The sequence below is a fragment of the Rhincodon typus genome, chromosome 12, assembly GCF_021869965.1.
Source record: "Rhincodon typus isolate 14 chromosome 12, sRhiTyp1.1, whole genome shotgun sequence".
In the NCBI taxonomy this organism is placed as follows: domain Eukaryota; kingdom Metazoa; phylum Chordata; class Chondrichthyes; order Orectolobiformes; family Rhincodontidae; genus Rhincodon; species Rhincodon typus.
Window position 1 is genome coordinate 15,234,619 of NC_063343.1, and position 17,934 is coordinate 15,252,552.

The following is a 17,934-nucleotide window of genomic DNA, read 5'->3' on the forward strand; positions in this document are numbered from 1 at the left end:
AGCACAAGTGTATCACTCTGGATTGCAGTTTCAAACCTTGAAACTATTTTCAAGAGATTGCTGATTTATCAATTAATATTGCATTCATTGTACATCACGTGGTAAATCCGGGCAGCTGATGGCCACAAGTTTAGTGGGGAACAAAATCCTTTTGGAGAACACCAGTGTAGAGAGAACAGGATGTTGATGTTGATTAAAATTGCGGTGCAGAGAGAGCAGAGGTTGGTATTGGTTAAACTGTGGCACAGGGAGAGCAGGGTATCAGTGCTGATTAAAATTGGGGTAAAGAGAATGCAAGATGTTGATGCTGGTTAAGATTGCAGGATAGAGAGAGCAGGGTGTTGGTGCTGCTGATTAAAATTGCGATGCAGAGAGAGCAGGGTGTCAGTGTTGATTGAAATTATGGTGTAGAGAGAGTGAACTGGATGTGACCCTGATACTGCAGTTCAGTACTAAAGTAAATTTGTTCAAAGTAAATTCATCATTGTCCCAGACGGCCATATCTCTGCGCTCCCATTAGAGAGAGAGAGATGACTGGTGATGGTTTAACTTGAGGCCAATTGCGAAGTTGAGACCTTATGTTAAAGTCCACTAATGTGGAAATTGAACCCACGCTGTTGGCGTCACTCTGCATTGCAAACCAGCCACCCAGGCAACTAAGCTAACTGAACTGACCTTGGTTGGCTGGTTTGCAATACAGTGTGACGCCAACAGCGTTAGTTCAATTTCTGCATTACCATGGGTTACCGCCTTCTCAACTCTATCCCTCATCTGAGGTGTGGTGATCTTCAGGTTAAACCACCATCAGTCATCTCTCTTTAAAATAAGACAGCAGCCCTATGTTCCTCTGGGACTGTGGCAACTTTACTTTTACATTTATTAAGTAATTGACTTGACATTTTTCCCCCAAAAGTGACTCCATTTGAGAATAATGCGGCACTGTGAACTAACCAGGGATATCCACAGGTGATGAATTGCGCTGTATAAATGCACTTATTTAGGAGACAAGGGTTTAGAAGATTCTCTTGACTCCTTTGACTTTTAGGAAGCAAACAATGAGGATGTGGGTGGACTGAGAGTTGGTTCCAGGACTTAGTGTTACAGACTAGCTCAGTGAGGGAACAGAAAGTATAGATGCTTGTTGAGTTGTGAGAATCTGCAGCACACAATAGCTTTCACCACTGTTGTAATGGTAGACCATCTAAATAACTAAGGTCAGCTTGGGTCAGGAATATTGTGCTTGGGTAAACAGTTCTGTTTTAAATAATGTTTCCCCTCTCTCATGGTACGGTAAGAATGAACATCTGGGAGAAAAGAGTGATTAAATTGTGGAGATGGACAGACAGTAAGGTAAACAACATCAATCCACTGGAAGAGAGGGAGTTTTGGGCATCTTCAGTTTATGAACTTGGTAGTTTCACTGCCAATTGTGTTGAATGTGAAGTGTTTAAATTGAAAAAAATGTAAAAAAATATATTTTTCCAAAAATATTTAAAAAAAAATAAATAAACCTGAAATGAAATGTGGCTGGAATTTTTCCTTTGATGTGTTTTCACTACTGTTCTCACTCACATCAAAGATTAATCCTGACCTGGAGTTTCCTGATTCTCATTCCGGTGTTTCAATAACAGCAGTTGGGTCTGCACACTGGTCAAGACTGTGGCAGGAACAGGGTCTGATTCAGAGTGTGTAAAAATATCCAGACGCAGAAGGGTCAGAGTCTGCACAAAGCAGTCTCAGGAGAGTCAGTGTCTAGACTCAGTGGGGGTGGCTGGGGTGGAAGAGGAGGGTTACTGTTCAGCTTGAGGGTCAGGAGGAGGATCAGGGTATTGACATAGCAAGTTCAGATGTGGGCACAGCAGTAGTAGAGAAATGGCCTGTATAAGCGTCCGTGCACAGCATAGTCTGAAACTGGGGAATGGCAGAGACCAGGTGCAGGGACAATAAGGAGGAATACAATCAGGCCATTCGGCTCGTTGAGTCTACTCAGCTATTCGATCATGGCATGACCCCATTCTCCTGTTCCCCCCCCCCATCCTTGATCACCTTCTAAATGAAGAATCTATCTCTTTTCTAAATGAAGAATCTATCTCTTTTTTAAATGTACTCAATGACTTGGCCTCCACAACCCTTTGTGGTAGTGAATATGGGCACAGCAGAGTCTAAGGGACGATCAGGAACCGTACACATCATAGTCAAGGGAAGTCGGGGTCGGGTTTGGGAAAACGTCAGGGTGGTAGAGGTTCAGGGTCGGTAGGAGTTTCAAAGGTAAGGTCAAGGTGCAGCCTAGGGTCGGGTGAGGATGGTGAGGTGGATCAGGGAATTGTGTCTTGGATCTGACCGTTAGGCCAGCTCGAGGCACCGGGGTGGAGTGAAGAGGTTCGGAGGAACGGAGTGTGTATATGGGGCCTGACCCTCAGGCCGGCGACAGGTTCAGACGGAATACCTTGGGGAGGGTCAGCGTTCGGGGGATCAGGGGTTATGTCTTGGGCCTAGCCATGGTTGGGGGGGGAGAAGCGCCATGGAGTGGGTCAGGGTTCGGTGGGGGACGGATCGATCGGTGACAAATATCTGAGATAACAAAGTGTACAGCTGGATGAACACAGCAGGCCAAGCAGCATTAGAGGAGCAAGAAAGCTGACGTTCCGGGTCGAGACCCTTCTTCAGAAATCCAGCTCTACACCTTGTTATCTCCGATTCTCCAGCATCGGCAGTTCCTACTATCTCGGTGACAAATATCTGTTAGGTTATATCCGCTGTGGGCGGTCTCGTTGACGTGATTTCCGGTAAGCTCATGGGGCGATTGAGAGGGCCTGGAAATCTGCAGGTTAGTCATTAACCACCAAAGAATGTAACATTAATTCTGCATCTACAAAATAGTGTAAAATTATATCCGTACTGTTAAATAGTGTAATATTGTATGAACTACGAAATTGTGCAACATTATATCAGTAACTTTCATATATCATCGACGACCAAATGCTGTAATGTTATACGAAGAGCTATCAGGTAAGGTAATATTTCCCCATTAAGTGTAATACGATAATATTCCTCTAGTAAGTACAATGTAGAGTCATTGCGCTGTACAGCAAGGAAACAAACCCTTCGGTCCAACTTGTCCATGCCGACCAGATATCCCAAACTAACCTACTTCTATTTGCCAGCGTTTGGCCTGTATCCCTCTAAACTGTTCCTATTCATATACCCATCCAGATGCCTTTTAAATGCTGTAATTGTACCAGCCTCCCCCACTTCCTTTGGCAGCTTATTCCATTCATGCACCACCGCCTGCATGAAAAAGTTGCCCCTTGGGTCCCTTTTAAATCTTTCCCCTCTTAGGTTTAACCTATGTCCTCTGGTTTTGGACTCTGCCACTCTGGAGAGAAGACTTTGGCTCTTCACCCTATCTATGCCCCTCATGATTTTATAAACTTCTATGACATTATCCCTCCAATGCTCCATGGAAAAAAGCCCCAGCCTATTAAGCCTCTCCCCTGTAGCTCAAACCCTTCAACCCTAGCAACATCCTTGTAAATCTTTTCTGAACCCGTTCAAGTTTTACAACATTCTTCCTATGGCACGGAAACCACAATTGAATACAGTATTCCAAAAGTGGCCTAACCAATGTCCTGTATAGCTGCAACATGACCTCCCAACTCCTATACTTAATGCACAGACCGATAAAGGCAAGTGTACCAGACGCTGCCTTCATTCTCCTGTCTACCTGCAGCTCTACTCTCAAGGAACTATGAACCTGCACGCTGAGGTCTCCCCAGATGGTACCACTAAGTGTATGAGTCCTGCCCTGATTTGCATTTCCAAAGCACAGCACTTCACATTTATCCAGATTAAATTCCATTTGCCACTCCTTGGCCCACTAGCCCATTTAATCAAGGTCCCGTTGTATTCAGGTAAGCTCTCGGCTGTCCACTGCTAAATATGATATAATATTTGACCAGTAACTATGAAGTAATGTAAAGGTCCCAAAAACTGTCAAATAATGTAATATTCCACTAGCATCCATTCTATAATGTAACATCCTTCATCTAATTATCATACTGATTGTTCTGTTGTTTAATGAATAATAGTTGAGAGTCCATGCTCTGGAATTCCTTTCCCAAACCCTCATATTTCATTTGGGAAATCAGGAGGGCAAAAAGGGGACATGAGATAGCTTTGGCAAGTAGGATTAAGGAGAATCCAAAGAGATTCTACAAATACATTAAGGGCAAAAGAGTAACTAGGGAGAGAATAGGGCCCCTTAAAAATTAACAAGGCTGTCTATGTGTGGAACTGCAGGAGATGGGTGGAGTACTAAATGAGTATTTGACATCAGTTTTTACTGTGGAGAAGGATATGGAAGCTAGAGAACTTCGAGAAATAAATAGTAATATGTTGAAAAATGTCCATATTACAGAGGAGATGGTGCTGGATGTCTTTAAGTGCATAAAGGTGGATAAATCCCTGGGACCTGATCAGATGTATCCTAGAACTTTTAGGAAGCAAGGGAAGTAATTGCTGGGCAACTTGCTGAGATATTTGTATTATCGACAGCCACGGGTAGGGTGCTGGAAGACTAGAGTATCGCTAATGTGCTGCCATTATATAAGACAGGTGGTAAGGAAAAACCAGGGAACTATAGACCAGTGAGCCTGACATCAGTACTGGGTAAATTGTTGGAGGCAATTCTGAGGGACAGGATGTACATGAATTTGGAAAGGCAAGGACTGATTAGGGATAGTCAACATGGCTTTGTGCATGGGAAATCAACTTGATTCAGGTTTTTGAAGAAGTGACAAAGAAGATTGATGAATGCTGAGGAGTCAACATTGTCTATATGGACTTCAGCAAGGTGTTCAACCAGGTTCCACACGATAGACTGGTTAGCGAGGTTAGATCACATGGAATCCAGGGAGAGCTAGCTATTTGGATACAAAATTGGCTTGAAGGTAGGAGACAGAGCGTGGTGGTGGAGGGTTGCTTTCCCTGTAGAAGGCAGTGTATGGGGGGTCTGCACTTTCCTACTGTCATTGGAACTTGGAGGCTGAAGTGGCGACACCTGATGCAACTGTGAGCAGCTGGAGCCTCTGCTGCTACAGTCTGCCTGCCTAGAGGCACCCGAACCTGGGATTCTCTGTTGCTGCTGCCTTTGGAAGCCTGGTGGCCCGCATTTCTCCTTGGTGAGTTGAAGACTGCTGTAATAACACCTGTACCAGGGAGAGGCTGCTGCAGATTGGGGCCTTGAGCCTTGGACCTTGGGTGCTGCAGTCCATCTACCTGGAGGAACTCGAACGTGGAATTTGTTGCTGCTGCTGCTGCCACCTTTGGAAACTTGGTGGCCTGCATTTCTCCTCAGAGGGTTGAAGACTGCTGTCACGATACCTGCTATACGAGGGAGAAGCTGCTGCTGATTGGGGCCTGGAACATGGGTCCTCAGGTGCTGCAGCCTGCCTGCCTAGAAGGAATGAAGTTTTTGACTTGCAGCTGCTGCCTTGAGAAGCATGGTGGCCTGCACTTCTGTTTGGCCAGTACCTAGGAGGCCTTTTCCTGGCGTCCAGACAACTTCGGTCGGGAGATTCAGGCCTGGACGCTAATTGCTTGGAGCCTGAACACTTGAATTGAGTGACTGTATATTGGAGCCTGGGCCCTGGAACTATTTGGAGCCTGGGCCATCTCCTTATTATTGCTTTGTGACTGTGGCCTACTTGCTGCCAGTGAGTATTGCCTTTGGGCATTGGGGAATGATTGTTTTGGACCTGTGGGTTGGGTGGCAGGTTGGGACATGGCTGCCTGAGGTGACTGGACTGGCAGGCGAGGCCTAACTGGACTCTCTGTTTTCTTCACCTGCTATTTGTGCGAAGTAGTAGTGTTGGTCCTGGTTTTGGGGGTGGGTAGGTGTGGCGGTGTTGGGGGTGGGGTGCGTTGGCAATGAAAGGACCCTCCAAAACAACATCCGGGATGGGGCCCAGTTGTTCCTGCTCAGGGTGGTGGTTGTATCTTCTGCATACCCCACACCCACGGAGGCCTCACCTTCCTTTACTTATTTAACAAAACAGCTTGGGGTGAAATGTTACATTCACACCGACATGACCATTGAGCCATGCGCAGCGGCCTATGCAGGAATAGTCAGCGCCCCCACCATTGTAGTTGCATTGAAGATTTACGAAAAGGTTGTATTCTTTCTGAGGACTGAACGGGCGATACACCTCACCCTGGAGTAGGGGCTTACTGTCGGTGGGACATTCTTGCCTGTCGACTTGCTGGAGATAGTTGCTCAGTCATTTTATTAAATGTCCCACCCTTCATTCCTGAGGTTTTTCTGAGGTTCTTCTCCCGTACCTCCGCCAGCTAGGGGAGCTGATGTTGGGCATGGTGCCACCAGTGCATGGTCTGAAGGAGGCCTGCCTAAGGCACATCTGCTCCTTCTGGTGATAGGTTTTTGTCTGTCTGATCTGGGAGGAGGTTACAGAGGGCACCTTCATAGTTGAGCACGAGAGTACTGCTTACCAGGCATTATGGTCGGCAGAGGGTGTGCGGTGTCATGCCTGCTAGCAGGTTGGGCCTCTCCGGAGGAAGTGCCCTGCCTCAAAGGCTGCTGCCACCTCCCAAGCCGCTGCAGCTGGCACTGTCCTCCCTCCCGTCGCGACGTCCCCATGGCACCCAAATGGAGGAGCTAACTTGATTACAGACATCAGTGAGGTGGGTGGAGAGTATCTGTTAGGGAGGGAAGTCCGGAGGAAGAATTTGGGGACAGCCACCCAGGAGGATTCTCTGAGTGACCCTGAGACTATGGCCCCCAGCCTGGGGAGGGATCCCTTGCAAAGGAAAGCGGTCCCAGGCCTGTTGGGAAGATGTGGGAATTGGACCCCAGAACAGGACCTATCAATGATAAAAGTGAGAGTGAGCAGTGAGCAGGTGGTGCCCTCAGTTTTCCCTGGTCCCCTGCATGCACCAAAACCCTTGAGGGTCAAGGGAAAAGGGAGGATAGTTGAGGGGGAGGGAGGCCCCAGGACTGTGGAAAGATGAAGGTGTCTCTTATTTCCCCGCCCTGCCAGAGGTAGCGCCACTCCTTGGGGTTGGAGGGATCGGGGAAGTCCAGTACTAACAACATCTCCCCTAGGGATGAGGGAGTAGCATCCCCTGGAAACCCCTCTCCCTCCTCACTAGGGGAGGGGGACACGGACCTGCCCCCGCAGTCCATTGTAACTGGCCCAGACACCTTGAAGGCTGAGGTGGGCATGCCTATGCCACAAGAACTGAAAGGCCTCGAGGTGCTGCCTGTGCTGACTGGGGACTGTGGTGGGGTCAGTTATCCTGAATGAACCCTGGATGGTAGTGATGAAGGAGCAGGTGGCTTTGCTCCCTCCCAGGCCTTTGCATCGGGTACTGCCACCCTTATTGGGGATCTTTTCCCAGACATAGAGGGTGGCCCAGTGCCGAGAGTGGAGCAGGTTTCCGAACTGCTGCTGCCCAGGAGGCCCAACATTTTAGTCAAATGTTTCACTTGAGTCTGGTATAGTCCAAGAGTTGGAGGCCCCTGCAAAGGATCCTCCTGCTGTTGACCGTGGGTGTGGGTTTAAGTAGGGCGTGCCCAGCTGGTGACCCCTGACCACCCCTCATGCACTCAATACAGTGGAGGGGTCAGAGGTTGGAGGCGATGACCTGGAGGAGGTCTTGGTGTCTGGATGTCGGTCACGAACATCACAGAGTTAGATGAGGCAGAAAGAGAAGTGGTGCTCGCAGGCGAGATCCCCTTCATCTTCATCGAGGAACTCCAGGATTCTTTCCAAGCGGTGCTTGACCGCCTAGACAGAATCTGGTTGGCTGTGGACCAGTGGAATTCTCTACTCCTTCTCGTCATGTCTGCCTTGCAGCTATTTGAGGCCCCGGGAAAGAATAAGAATGTGAAGCGGCAGTACCAGGTTGTGGTATTGGCTGGTCACTTTGTTTCCTGCCCCTACCTTTGTCATAACCATGTATAAAAAGCTTGTCAAGTTTTTCTGGGACAAAAGGCAACACTGGATTGCTGCTGCGGTTCTGAGCCACCCGCTTAAGGAGGGTGGTCAGGTGCTGGTGTATCTTCGTACCTAGGCAGAACTTTCCACCCTCTCAGACCCTGTATCCATACCTTCATGTCGAGCCACCTCCAGGGCGGTGTGTGCTGATGATGTATTTCTTCCATCAGGTACGCGGACTACGTTACAACATGCAGCTCCTGTTTGTGGAGTAGTCCCAACCTTGGTTCTTCTTCCAGGATTGCCTGTCTTGTATTTAGTTCTGATCAAAGTCTGCGACACGGTCGGCTTGCACCGGAGCACTCTCTTTGCGGGAGTGGCAGTTTTTGTCGGGGATCCACTACTCAGGAACAGGTTCTTCCTCGAGCATGACTTGTGGTGGCCAAGAGAAGAGAGAGCTTGGGACGCAGGGATGACCAGAATCGGTGACATGCTCAATAGCAGAGGGGCAGGCTGAATGATGCTGGTGCAGTTGGATGCAAGGGTATCGGTCCACTTCCACTTCGCGACCCGAGCCTGACAGACAAGGTGCTTGGTTTGACATCTCACGTGCACCTGAGGTGGCTCAGGCGTGTGGTGGGCTTCCAGTCAAACTGACCCCTGTCTGCCCAGAGCTCGACATCGGCTCCGTGCCATGGATCCGCTCCCATAGAGCGGTGTCCCACACTCTAAGCTGTCTCAGGGATATCCATTCTGTGCTCTTTCAGATGGCAGGGAGGCACCATCTACCTGGTATGGGTTGACGCAACACACTCTCCACTGCCATGCTTTTGCCCGCCACCTGGACATGAATTGCCATTACGGTTTGCTGTCTGGTGGTGGAGATCCCCAGTGGAGGGCCCTCTACAAACGGATCCGCCCCTCTTACATCAGGGTTCTGAGGGTGGAGAGTGCTGCACGCGGCAGTCCTGTGCAACGGGTGACTGAACAAATTTACCGGGTGCCAGACCACATGCACTTCTGTGACCTAGAGCAGACTATGTTTCACATTTGTGTTTAGTGCGTCTGTTTGCAGCCCCTTTTTAGTGTTTTGAAGAGGCTGCTGTTAAAATAACACACTCCTGATCTACAGGCACCCAGTGTGGGGAGGGGTGGACAAGTGCATGGGCCTTCTCATGGCCTCACTCCTGGGTGTGGCCAAGATGGTCATGAGCAGGTACAGGCAGCGGGCCGAGGATGGGCTCGTCATATCTGCCCCTCTTTCGTGGTTACATCCGCGCTCAAGTATCCCTGGAGCGGGTGCACCTGGTGCTCACTGGCACAGTCAAAGCTTTTTGCGACTGCTGGGTGCAGCAGGGGCTGGAATATATTATCAACCTGGATAATGATTTTCTAATTTAGTTAATTGTTTCTTTAGTTTAAGTTTCCATTTTGCCTTTTGAGTTTGCATTTGTTTTTAGTTTGCTGCCCCAGGAAGAGGGATGTTTTATTTTCCCTTTGTTTCGATTTTGGACCTCTGGAAGAGCGAAGGGGGCTTTTATTTTAGCTCTGTACTGTCCCTGTCCCAGATGTGGTTGATGGGGATCAGTGTGAGGGGAGTTTTATTTTTAGTTGAAATGAGCAAGGAAAAATCTTCTGGATTCTAAGCCATTGTTGTCCCTGTCCCTGTCTGGGAGTGTTTGATGGAGATGGAGCAGAGGGGATTTATTTTTTTTTTCATTTTCTTTGATTTTGCTTGAGTTTACTTTTACATTGCCCCTTGTCGTCACTGTCCTCGAAGAGGTAGGTGGGAATGATGTCAAGGGAAAGAGCCATTTTTTGTTTGTTTACTTTTTGGCTTTCCCCAGAGTAATAGGGTCTTTATTTTTCTTTAGCAAGTTGAGGAAGCTTTATTTTCTGTTTTGAAAATGTAGATTGGGCTTTACTCTATTTCAGTTGGTGCTGTTTCTGTCCCAGGAGTGTCTGATGGGGGCAATGTCACAGGGATGGGGTGGGGGGTAAGTTCTTGGCTTTTTCTGTTTATATCTTTCATTTAAAAGAGTAGAGGGTTGTTTTTCGGACTAGAAGCCTGTGACCAGAGGTTTTCCAGGGATTGCTGTTGGGTTCACTGCTTTTCATTGTTTATATTAATGGTTGGATGTAAATATAGGAAGTGTGGTTAGTAAGATGACACCAAATTTGGTGGTTTAGTGGACAGTGAAGAAGGTTATATTGCAGTACAACAGGACCTTGATCAGGCGGGCCAATGGGCCGAGGATTGACAGATGGAGTTTTAGTTAGGTAAATGTGAAGTGTTGCATTTTTGCGTGGCAAATGAGGGCAGGATTTATACATCTAATGGTAGTGTTCTGGGGAATGTTGCCGAACAAAGTGACCTTGGGATGCAGGTTCATAGTTCCTTGAAGATGGAGTTGCAGGTTGACAGAATAGTGAAGAAGGCATCTGGCATGCTTGCCTTCAATGGTCAGTGCGTTGAGTGTAGGAGTTGGGACGTCATGTTGCAGCTGTACAGGACATTGATGAGGCCACTTTTAGAATGCTGCGTTCAATTCTGGTCTTCCTGTTATAGTAAAAATGTGAAACTTGAAAGGGTTCAAAGAAGATTTACAAGGATAGTGCTGGGAATTAGAGGTTTTGAGTTATAGGGAGAGGTTTTTTCCCCTGGATTGTGGGAGGCTGAGGGGATGACCTAATAGACCTTTATAAAATCATGAGGGACACGGATAAGTGAATGGCTATGGTCTTTTTCCCAGGGTAGGGGAGTCCAAAACTAGAAGGCATAAGTTTAAGGTGAGCAAAGAAAGATTCGAAAGGGACATGAGGGGAAACATTTTCCTGCAGAGTGTGGTGTGTGTATGGAACTAGCTGCCAGAAGACATGATGGAGGTGGGTACAATTACAACAGTTAAAAGGCATTTGGTACATGAATAGGAAGGGTTTAGAGGGATATAGGCCAAATGCTAACAAATGGGACTAGATCAGTTTAGGATAAACGCTTGGCACGGACGAGTCGGACCGAAGGGTTTGTCTCCATATGACATATGACTCCAGATCCACAGCAATATTCTTGACACATAATTGCCCTCTGAATCTCAATTGTGTCAAAATGTCTACAAAGTCTACACCAAGGAATGGAGCTGGACAGACCACCTGGCATCACCTGGGTGGAAATAGCAAAGGCAAAGCCAACCAAGTTGACTCTGCAAAGTCCTTGTTATAACTGAAGTTTGGGAGAACTGTCCAACTGACAAGTCAAGCAACAGCCTGACTTAGTCATACTCACAGAATTTTACCTACAGACCACATTCCAGACAACACCTACACTATTCTTGTTCATTCTCATTGGCAAGACAGATCCACCAGAGCTCGTGGCACAGTGGTATACAGTCAGGTGGGGGTTGCACCCGGAGTCCTTAACATTGACTTTGGACCCTATGAACTCTCATGGCATTAGATTATTTAAGGGTAAGAAAACCTATTGGAGAATTGTACAGTACAAAAAAGGCCCTTCGGCCCCTCGAATCTGTATTGCCAAAAATATACGACTACCTACATGAGTTGCATTTTCCCGTGTTAGGCAACGTACTCTTGAATGTTGCGACACTTTAAGTGCTCATCCAAGTACTTTGTAAAGATTTAAGATTTCCTTCCCAGGCAGTGCATTTCAGACTCCCACCAGCCCACAGTCTGGGTGAAAAAGTTTTTTTTTTATCAAATCCCCTCAAAGCCTCCTGGTTTTTATTTTAAAATTATGCCTCCTGTTATTGACCCTTTAACGAAGGAGCACAGCTGCTTTCTATTCACCCTTTCTGTTCCCCTCATAATCTTATGATTACACCTCTATCAGGTATCCTGTCCTCATAGCTGAAATGCTCCACCCCAGGCAACAACATCCTGGTTGCACTCACTCCAGTTATTACATCCTTTGTATCAACCAGAATTGACCACAGCACTTCAGCTGTGGCCGAACCAAAGTTCTTTAGAACTCCCAACATAACATCCCTGCTCTGATAATCTGTGTCATGACTGATAAAGGCAAGCGACACATATGCTTTCCTAACTACTCTGTTAACTTATCCTGCTTCCTTCAGGGAGCTATGGACAAGATCCCTCTGTTTATCTGAGCTTCCTAGTGTCTTGCCATTCATTCAGTACTCCCTTGTTCCTTCTTCCCAAGTATATTCCCTTACATTTATCAGGGTTAAATTCCATCTGCTACTGATCTGCTCATCTGACTAATCCATTTATATCTGCCTCCCCTTGTCAATCACCTGGCCAATCTTTGTGGCATCTGCATACTTACTTATCATCACCCCCCACATTTTGATCTACATCATTTATGAATATCACAAACAATAAGCACCCAGCAGTGATCCCTGTGGTAAGCCACTGCACACTGGGCTTGAGTCACAAATAACCCTCTACCACAACCATCTGTCTCCTTTCGCTAAGCCAATTTTGGGTACATCTTGCCACATTACCCTAATCCCATGAGTTTTTTATTTTATCAGTTTTCCATGTTGGACATTGTCAAATGCCATGCTGAGATCAATATAAATTACGTCATCTGTCCTACTCTCATCCAAATGCTTAGTCACCTCTGAATTATTCTGCCAGATTTGTTAGATTTGACTTCCCCCAGACAAAGCTATGTTGACTGTCCCTAATCAAACCTTGCCTTTCTAAATGGAGATTCATTTTCTCCTTCACTATTTTCTCTGATAGTTTCTCTATCACTGCAATGATTTAAACAATTGAGTTAGGACCCTTCCAAGTTCCCCTCTCATTTTCCACAGCAGTCTGGGATGCAACTTGTGGAGCTGGGGATTTGTCTACTTTTAGATCCGCCAAAACCTCCTCGCTTCTTAATCTGCTCAAGAACCTCACAATCCCACTTCTTGAATTTTGTATTTGCATCCTGCTTCTCCTGAATAAAGATAGTTGTGAATACTCATTTACACTCTCCACTGTCCCATGACCTCACTGACAGATTGTTGCCTTGGTCCTAATATGCCGTACTGTTTGCCTAGTTATTCTCTTCCCCTTGATATTCATGTGGAATATCTTGGAATTCTTCCTAACTTTACGCACCAGTGTTTTCTTATGCGTCTTCTTTGCTCTCCTAATTGCATTCTCGAGGTTCCCCCTGCACTTTCTGTACTCTTCTAGGGCCTTTGATATTTTGCTCCCTTTGTACCATATTATCTCTCTTTTCCTTTTTATCCAGTCCTAAATATTCCTAGACACCCATGGTTTTCTGGGCTTGTTGCTTCTACATTTCACCTGAAAGAGAACACAGAACAGTACAGCACAGGAATGGGCCCTTCGGCCTACGATGCTGTGCTGAATGCCGCCAAATAAAACTAATCCATTCTGCCTGCCCTTAGTCTATATCCCTCCATTCCTTGCATATTCATGTTCTTATCCAAAAGTCCCTTAAATGCCCCTTACATAGCTTGCTCTACATTCCTACTATTCTCTGTGTAAAAAACGCGCCCCTCACATCTCCTATGAACTTTTCTGCTCTCACCTTAAATGCATGCCTACTGGTATTAGATATTTCAATTATAGGAAAAAGATGGTGACCGTCAGCTCTATCTATGCATCTCAATTTTATAGACTTTTATCTCCTCTCCCCTCAGCTTCTGCTGCTCCAGAAAAAGCAACCTGAGTTTTGCTAGACTCTCCTTACAGCACATGCCCTCTAATCCAGGCAGCATCCTGGTAAACCTCTTCTGCACCTCTCCAAAGCCTCCATATCCTTCCTGTAATTTGGTGCCTAGAATTGAACGCAATGCTCTTAGTGCGCCTAATCAAAATCTTACAATGCTGCAACGTGACATCTTGACTTCTGCATTCAATTCTCCAACCAATAAAGGCAAATATACCATATGCCTTCTTTACCACCCTAATTACTTGCGTGGCCACTTTCAGGGAGCAACGGACTTGAACCCCCAAGACACCTCTGTACATCAATGTAGTTCAGGGTCCTGCCATTAACTGTATACTTTTCCTTAACATTTGATCCCCCAAAGTGCAGCACCTCGCACTTACCCGGATTAAACTCCATCTGCTATTTCCCTGCTCATATCTGCAACTGATCTATATCTCGTTGTATTCTTTGACAACCTTCGACACTATCCAAATCTCTCCACCTTTGTATCATCTGCAAACTTACTGACCCATCCATCTACATTTTCATCAAGCCACTTATATATACCGCCAACAGCAGAGGTCCCGGTACTTATTCCTGCAGAACACAACTAGTCATGGACCTCCAGCCAGAAAAACACCCTTTCACCACTACACTCTTCCTTCTGTGGACAAGCCAATTCTGAATCCATGTGGCCACGTCAGGCCTGTACTGTCCCGAGATCCTTTTTGAACTCTGTTCTGCTGTAGATTTAGCCTCAAGTTGCTCTTTGCACTCTATTTTGATCCTGTCTAGTTTCAATAATATCTACCTTACCACAATCTAAAGCCCTTATTTGCAAACTATAACATTCCATAACAAACTTAAAACGTATAGTGGTGTGGTCACAATTGCTAAAATGCTCCCTCACTGTCACCTGAAGTACCTGTCTGGCTTCTTTCCTCAGAATTGTGTCCAGCACTGCTTGTCTCTAGTTGGACCATCTACATGTTGATATAAAAAGCTCTCCTGTAAACATTTCAGAAAATCTGCTTCCTCTGCCTCCTGCCAGTTCCACACATCACCCCTCTAATCTGATGAATGCTTGTACTTGATGAATGCCGTACTTGTTCATTTTGAGCACCAATTGTGGGAAGCACAGATAGAATCATAGAATCCCTAAGTGTGGAAACAGGCCCTTCAGCCCAACAAGCCCAACAGCCCTCAGAGCATCCCATCCAGACCCATACCCCTATAACCCACCTAATCTACACATCCCTGAACACTACGGGCAATTTAGCATAGCCAATCCACCTAATCTGCGTATCTTTTGACTGTGGGAGGAAACCAGAGCACCCGGAGGAAACCCACGCTGACACGGGGAGAATATGCAAATTTCACACAGACAGTCGCCCGAGTCTGGAATCGAACCCAGGTCCCTGGTGCTGTGAGGCAGTGGTGCTAAACACTGACCCACAGTGCCGATAGTAACAAGGGTACAGAATGTAGCCTGGGTAGATGGCTTCAGTGTCTTATACCAAGCTGGCCAAATCCTAAAGGACATACCTGTCACAGACCCGATCCAGCTACATGTCAGGGAACCAACAGGAGGGAAAGTTTGATTTTACCTTGTCCTTACTAATCTACTTGCATCTACCCGTGAGAGTATTGATATTAATGACTGCTGCACAATCCTTGTGCTGGAAGATTTTCCAAAAGTATCCCATTTCATCCTCAATGATGGGAGAGCCCAGCACATCAATATAAAATGTATGGCTGAAAAGTTTGCTACAGCCGGAAGTGTCAAATGGATTACCTAGATCTGCCTCCAGAGGTCCCCAGCGTCACAGATGCCAATCTTCAACCAATTCTCCCCACTCCATGTGATATCAAGAGATGATTGGAGGCACTGGATACTGCAAAGCCTGTGTGTCCTGACAACGTTCCAGCAATAGGACTGAAGATATGTATTCCAGAACTTGCTGTGCTCCAGAACTTGCTGCACCCTAGCCAAGCTGTTCTATTACAGCTACAACATTGGCATTTACTCGATCACGAGGAAAATTTCCCAGATATGTCCTATTTGCACAAAACAGGAGACGTTCAAGCCAGCCAATTATAATCCTATCAGAGTATTCTCAATCGTCAGTAAAGTGATGGAAGGTGTTGTCAACAGTGCTATCAAGCAGCATCTATCATAGAGGTATACAGCTCATAAAAAGGCCCTTTGACCCATCAAGTTTGTGCCAGTCAAAAATAACCAGCTAACTATTAAAATGCCATTTTCCAGCACTTGGCCGATAGTCTTGTATGCCTTGGCATTGCAAATCTTCATCTAAATACTACTTATATGTTCTGAAGATTTCTACCTCTACCACCCTCACAGGCAATGAGTTCCAAATGCCCAGTACCCTGTGGATGAAAAAGAGTTTCCTCACATTTGTTCTAAACTCCCCACCCCTTACCATAAATCCATGTGCCTTGGTTATTGATCTCAAGGGGAAAAATTTCTTCCTGTTTATTCTGTCTATGCCTCTCAATTTTATACATCTTATTCCACTCAGTCTCCTCTGCTCCAAGTTAAACAACCTCAATCCCATCTCTCTTCATAACTAAAACTTTCCAGCTCAGTCAACATTTTGATAAAGGCGCAGCATGATGGCTCAGTGGTTAGCACTGCTGCTTCACAGCACCAGGGACCCAGATTTGATTGTATCCTTGGGCAACTGTGTGGAGTTTGCACATTTTCCTTGGTGTCTGCACGTGTTTCCTCTGGGAGCTCTGGTATCCTCCCACAGTCCAAAGGTGTGCAGGTTGGGTGAATTGGCTATGCTGACTTGCCCATAGTATTGGATGTCCAGGCTAGATGGATTAGCCTTGGGACATACAGGGTTACAGTGGTAGAGTCGGGGGTTGGGTCCGCGTGGGATGCTCTTCAGAGGTTTGGTTTGGACTTGATGGGCTGAATTGCCTGCTTCCACACTGTAAGGATTCAGTGATTCTAAATCTCTGCACCTTCTCCAGTTTGATCACATCCCTCCTATAACATGAATTTCAGAACTGCGCACAATGCTCCAGGTGTGCCCCTCCTGACTTTTTATGCAGATTCAGCGTAGCCACCCTGCTCTCAAACTATGTGGCTAAGCTAATAAAAGCCAATATCCCATATGCCACTTTAAATACTTTATCTAATTGCCCAGCCACCTTAAGGGACTGGTGGACACGTACACCAAGGTCTTTTATCCTCGGTGATTCCCAGGGTCCAACTGTTCATTACAAATTCCCTTGCCTTGTTTGTCCTCCCCAAATGTATCATCTTACCTTTTGAATTCCATTTTTCACTGACCAGCCCATCTGACCAGAATGTCGATATTCTCCTGTAATATAAGGCTATCCTCCTCACTAACTATCACCCAACCAATTTTTGTTTCATGTTTGAACTAGCTGATCAACTGTCCAACATTAAAGTCTTTTCTATACACCATAAAAAGCAAAGGCACTAACACTGACCTACTTAGCAATAAGCTGCTCACTGCTGCCCAGTTTGGGTTCTACCAGGGCCAGTCAGCTCCTGAACTCATTACAGCCTTAGTTCAAACATGGACAAAAGGTTGAAATTCCAGAGCTGAAGTGAGACTGACAGCCGTTGATATCAGGCTGCATTTGTTTGAGCGTGGCAACAAGGAGCCCTTGCAAAATGAGTCATTGGAGTCAGGCAGAAAAGTCTGGTGGTTGGAGTAATGCCTAGTAATATGACTACTAATAGTAAATGTTTTGTAAAGTAATAAGAAAAAAGAGAAGAAGCGTTCGGTCCTTAAAATTTACCTCTTTGACCAAATCGTTGGTCATCTGAACGAATGTCTTTTTTTTTATGTTGATCAATTTTTGCTGCTCATTCATGGGATGTGACCATCATTGGCAAGGTCAGCATTTATTGCCCATTCCTTGTCGCGATACTGTTGTGGTGAGCTGTCTTCCTGTACTGCAGCCCGTTTGGTGAAGGTACTCGAGTATCCTGTTACAGGAGTATGGGCACACAGACAGGCACACACACAGACAAACACACATCCTCGAACTCTCACACACCCTCTCTCTTCACAAGATACTGTGTGGAAGGATGTGAGCAAGTGCAAGGAGGATGCAAGATGGGTGAGAGTGAGAGAGTGCGTCTGATACATGATGTGTGTTCACGAGGATGATACAGGATCTTTGTGTCTGTGACTGTGTGTGAGGAAGATAGAGGGCTTGTGCGTGTGTGTAAGCATGGTTGTGCGTAAGGATGGGGTGTGTGCGTGTGCGTAAGGATGGGGTGTGTGCGTGTGCGTAAGGATGGGGTGTGTGCGTGTG

General features: G+C 46.3%; 1 protein-coding gene across 3 annotated transcripts in view; it reads left to right on the forward strand.

Moving 5' to 3' along the window:
- The first annotated feature begins 2,729 nt into the window (after positions 1–2,729).
- Positions 2,730–17,934, forward strand: part of uimc1 (ubiquitin interaction motif containing 1) — a 92,769-nt gene continuing 77,564 nt past the window's right edge. Inside the window, exon 1 of one of the 3 annotated variants that reach the window (XR_007263384.1) lies at positions 2,730–2,827. Coding sequence is in view for 2 of the 3 variants with exons in the window: in XM_048603822.1 (XP_048459779.1) it covers positions 2,795–2,827 (33 nt within the window). In the remaining variant the exon portion in view is untranslated. The remainder of the gene's footprint in view (positions 2,828–17,934) is intronic. The other 2 variants (XM_048603822.1, XM_048603823.1) reach the window with 2 other exon arrangements.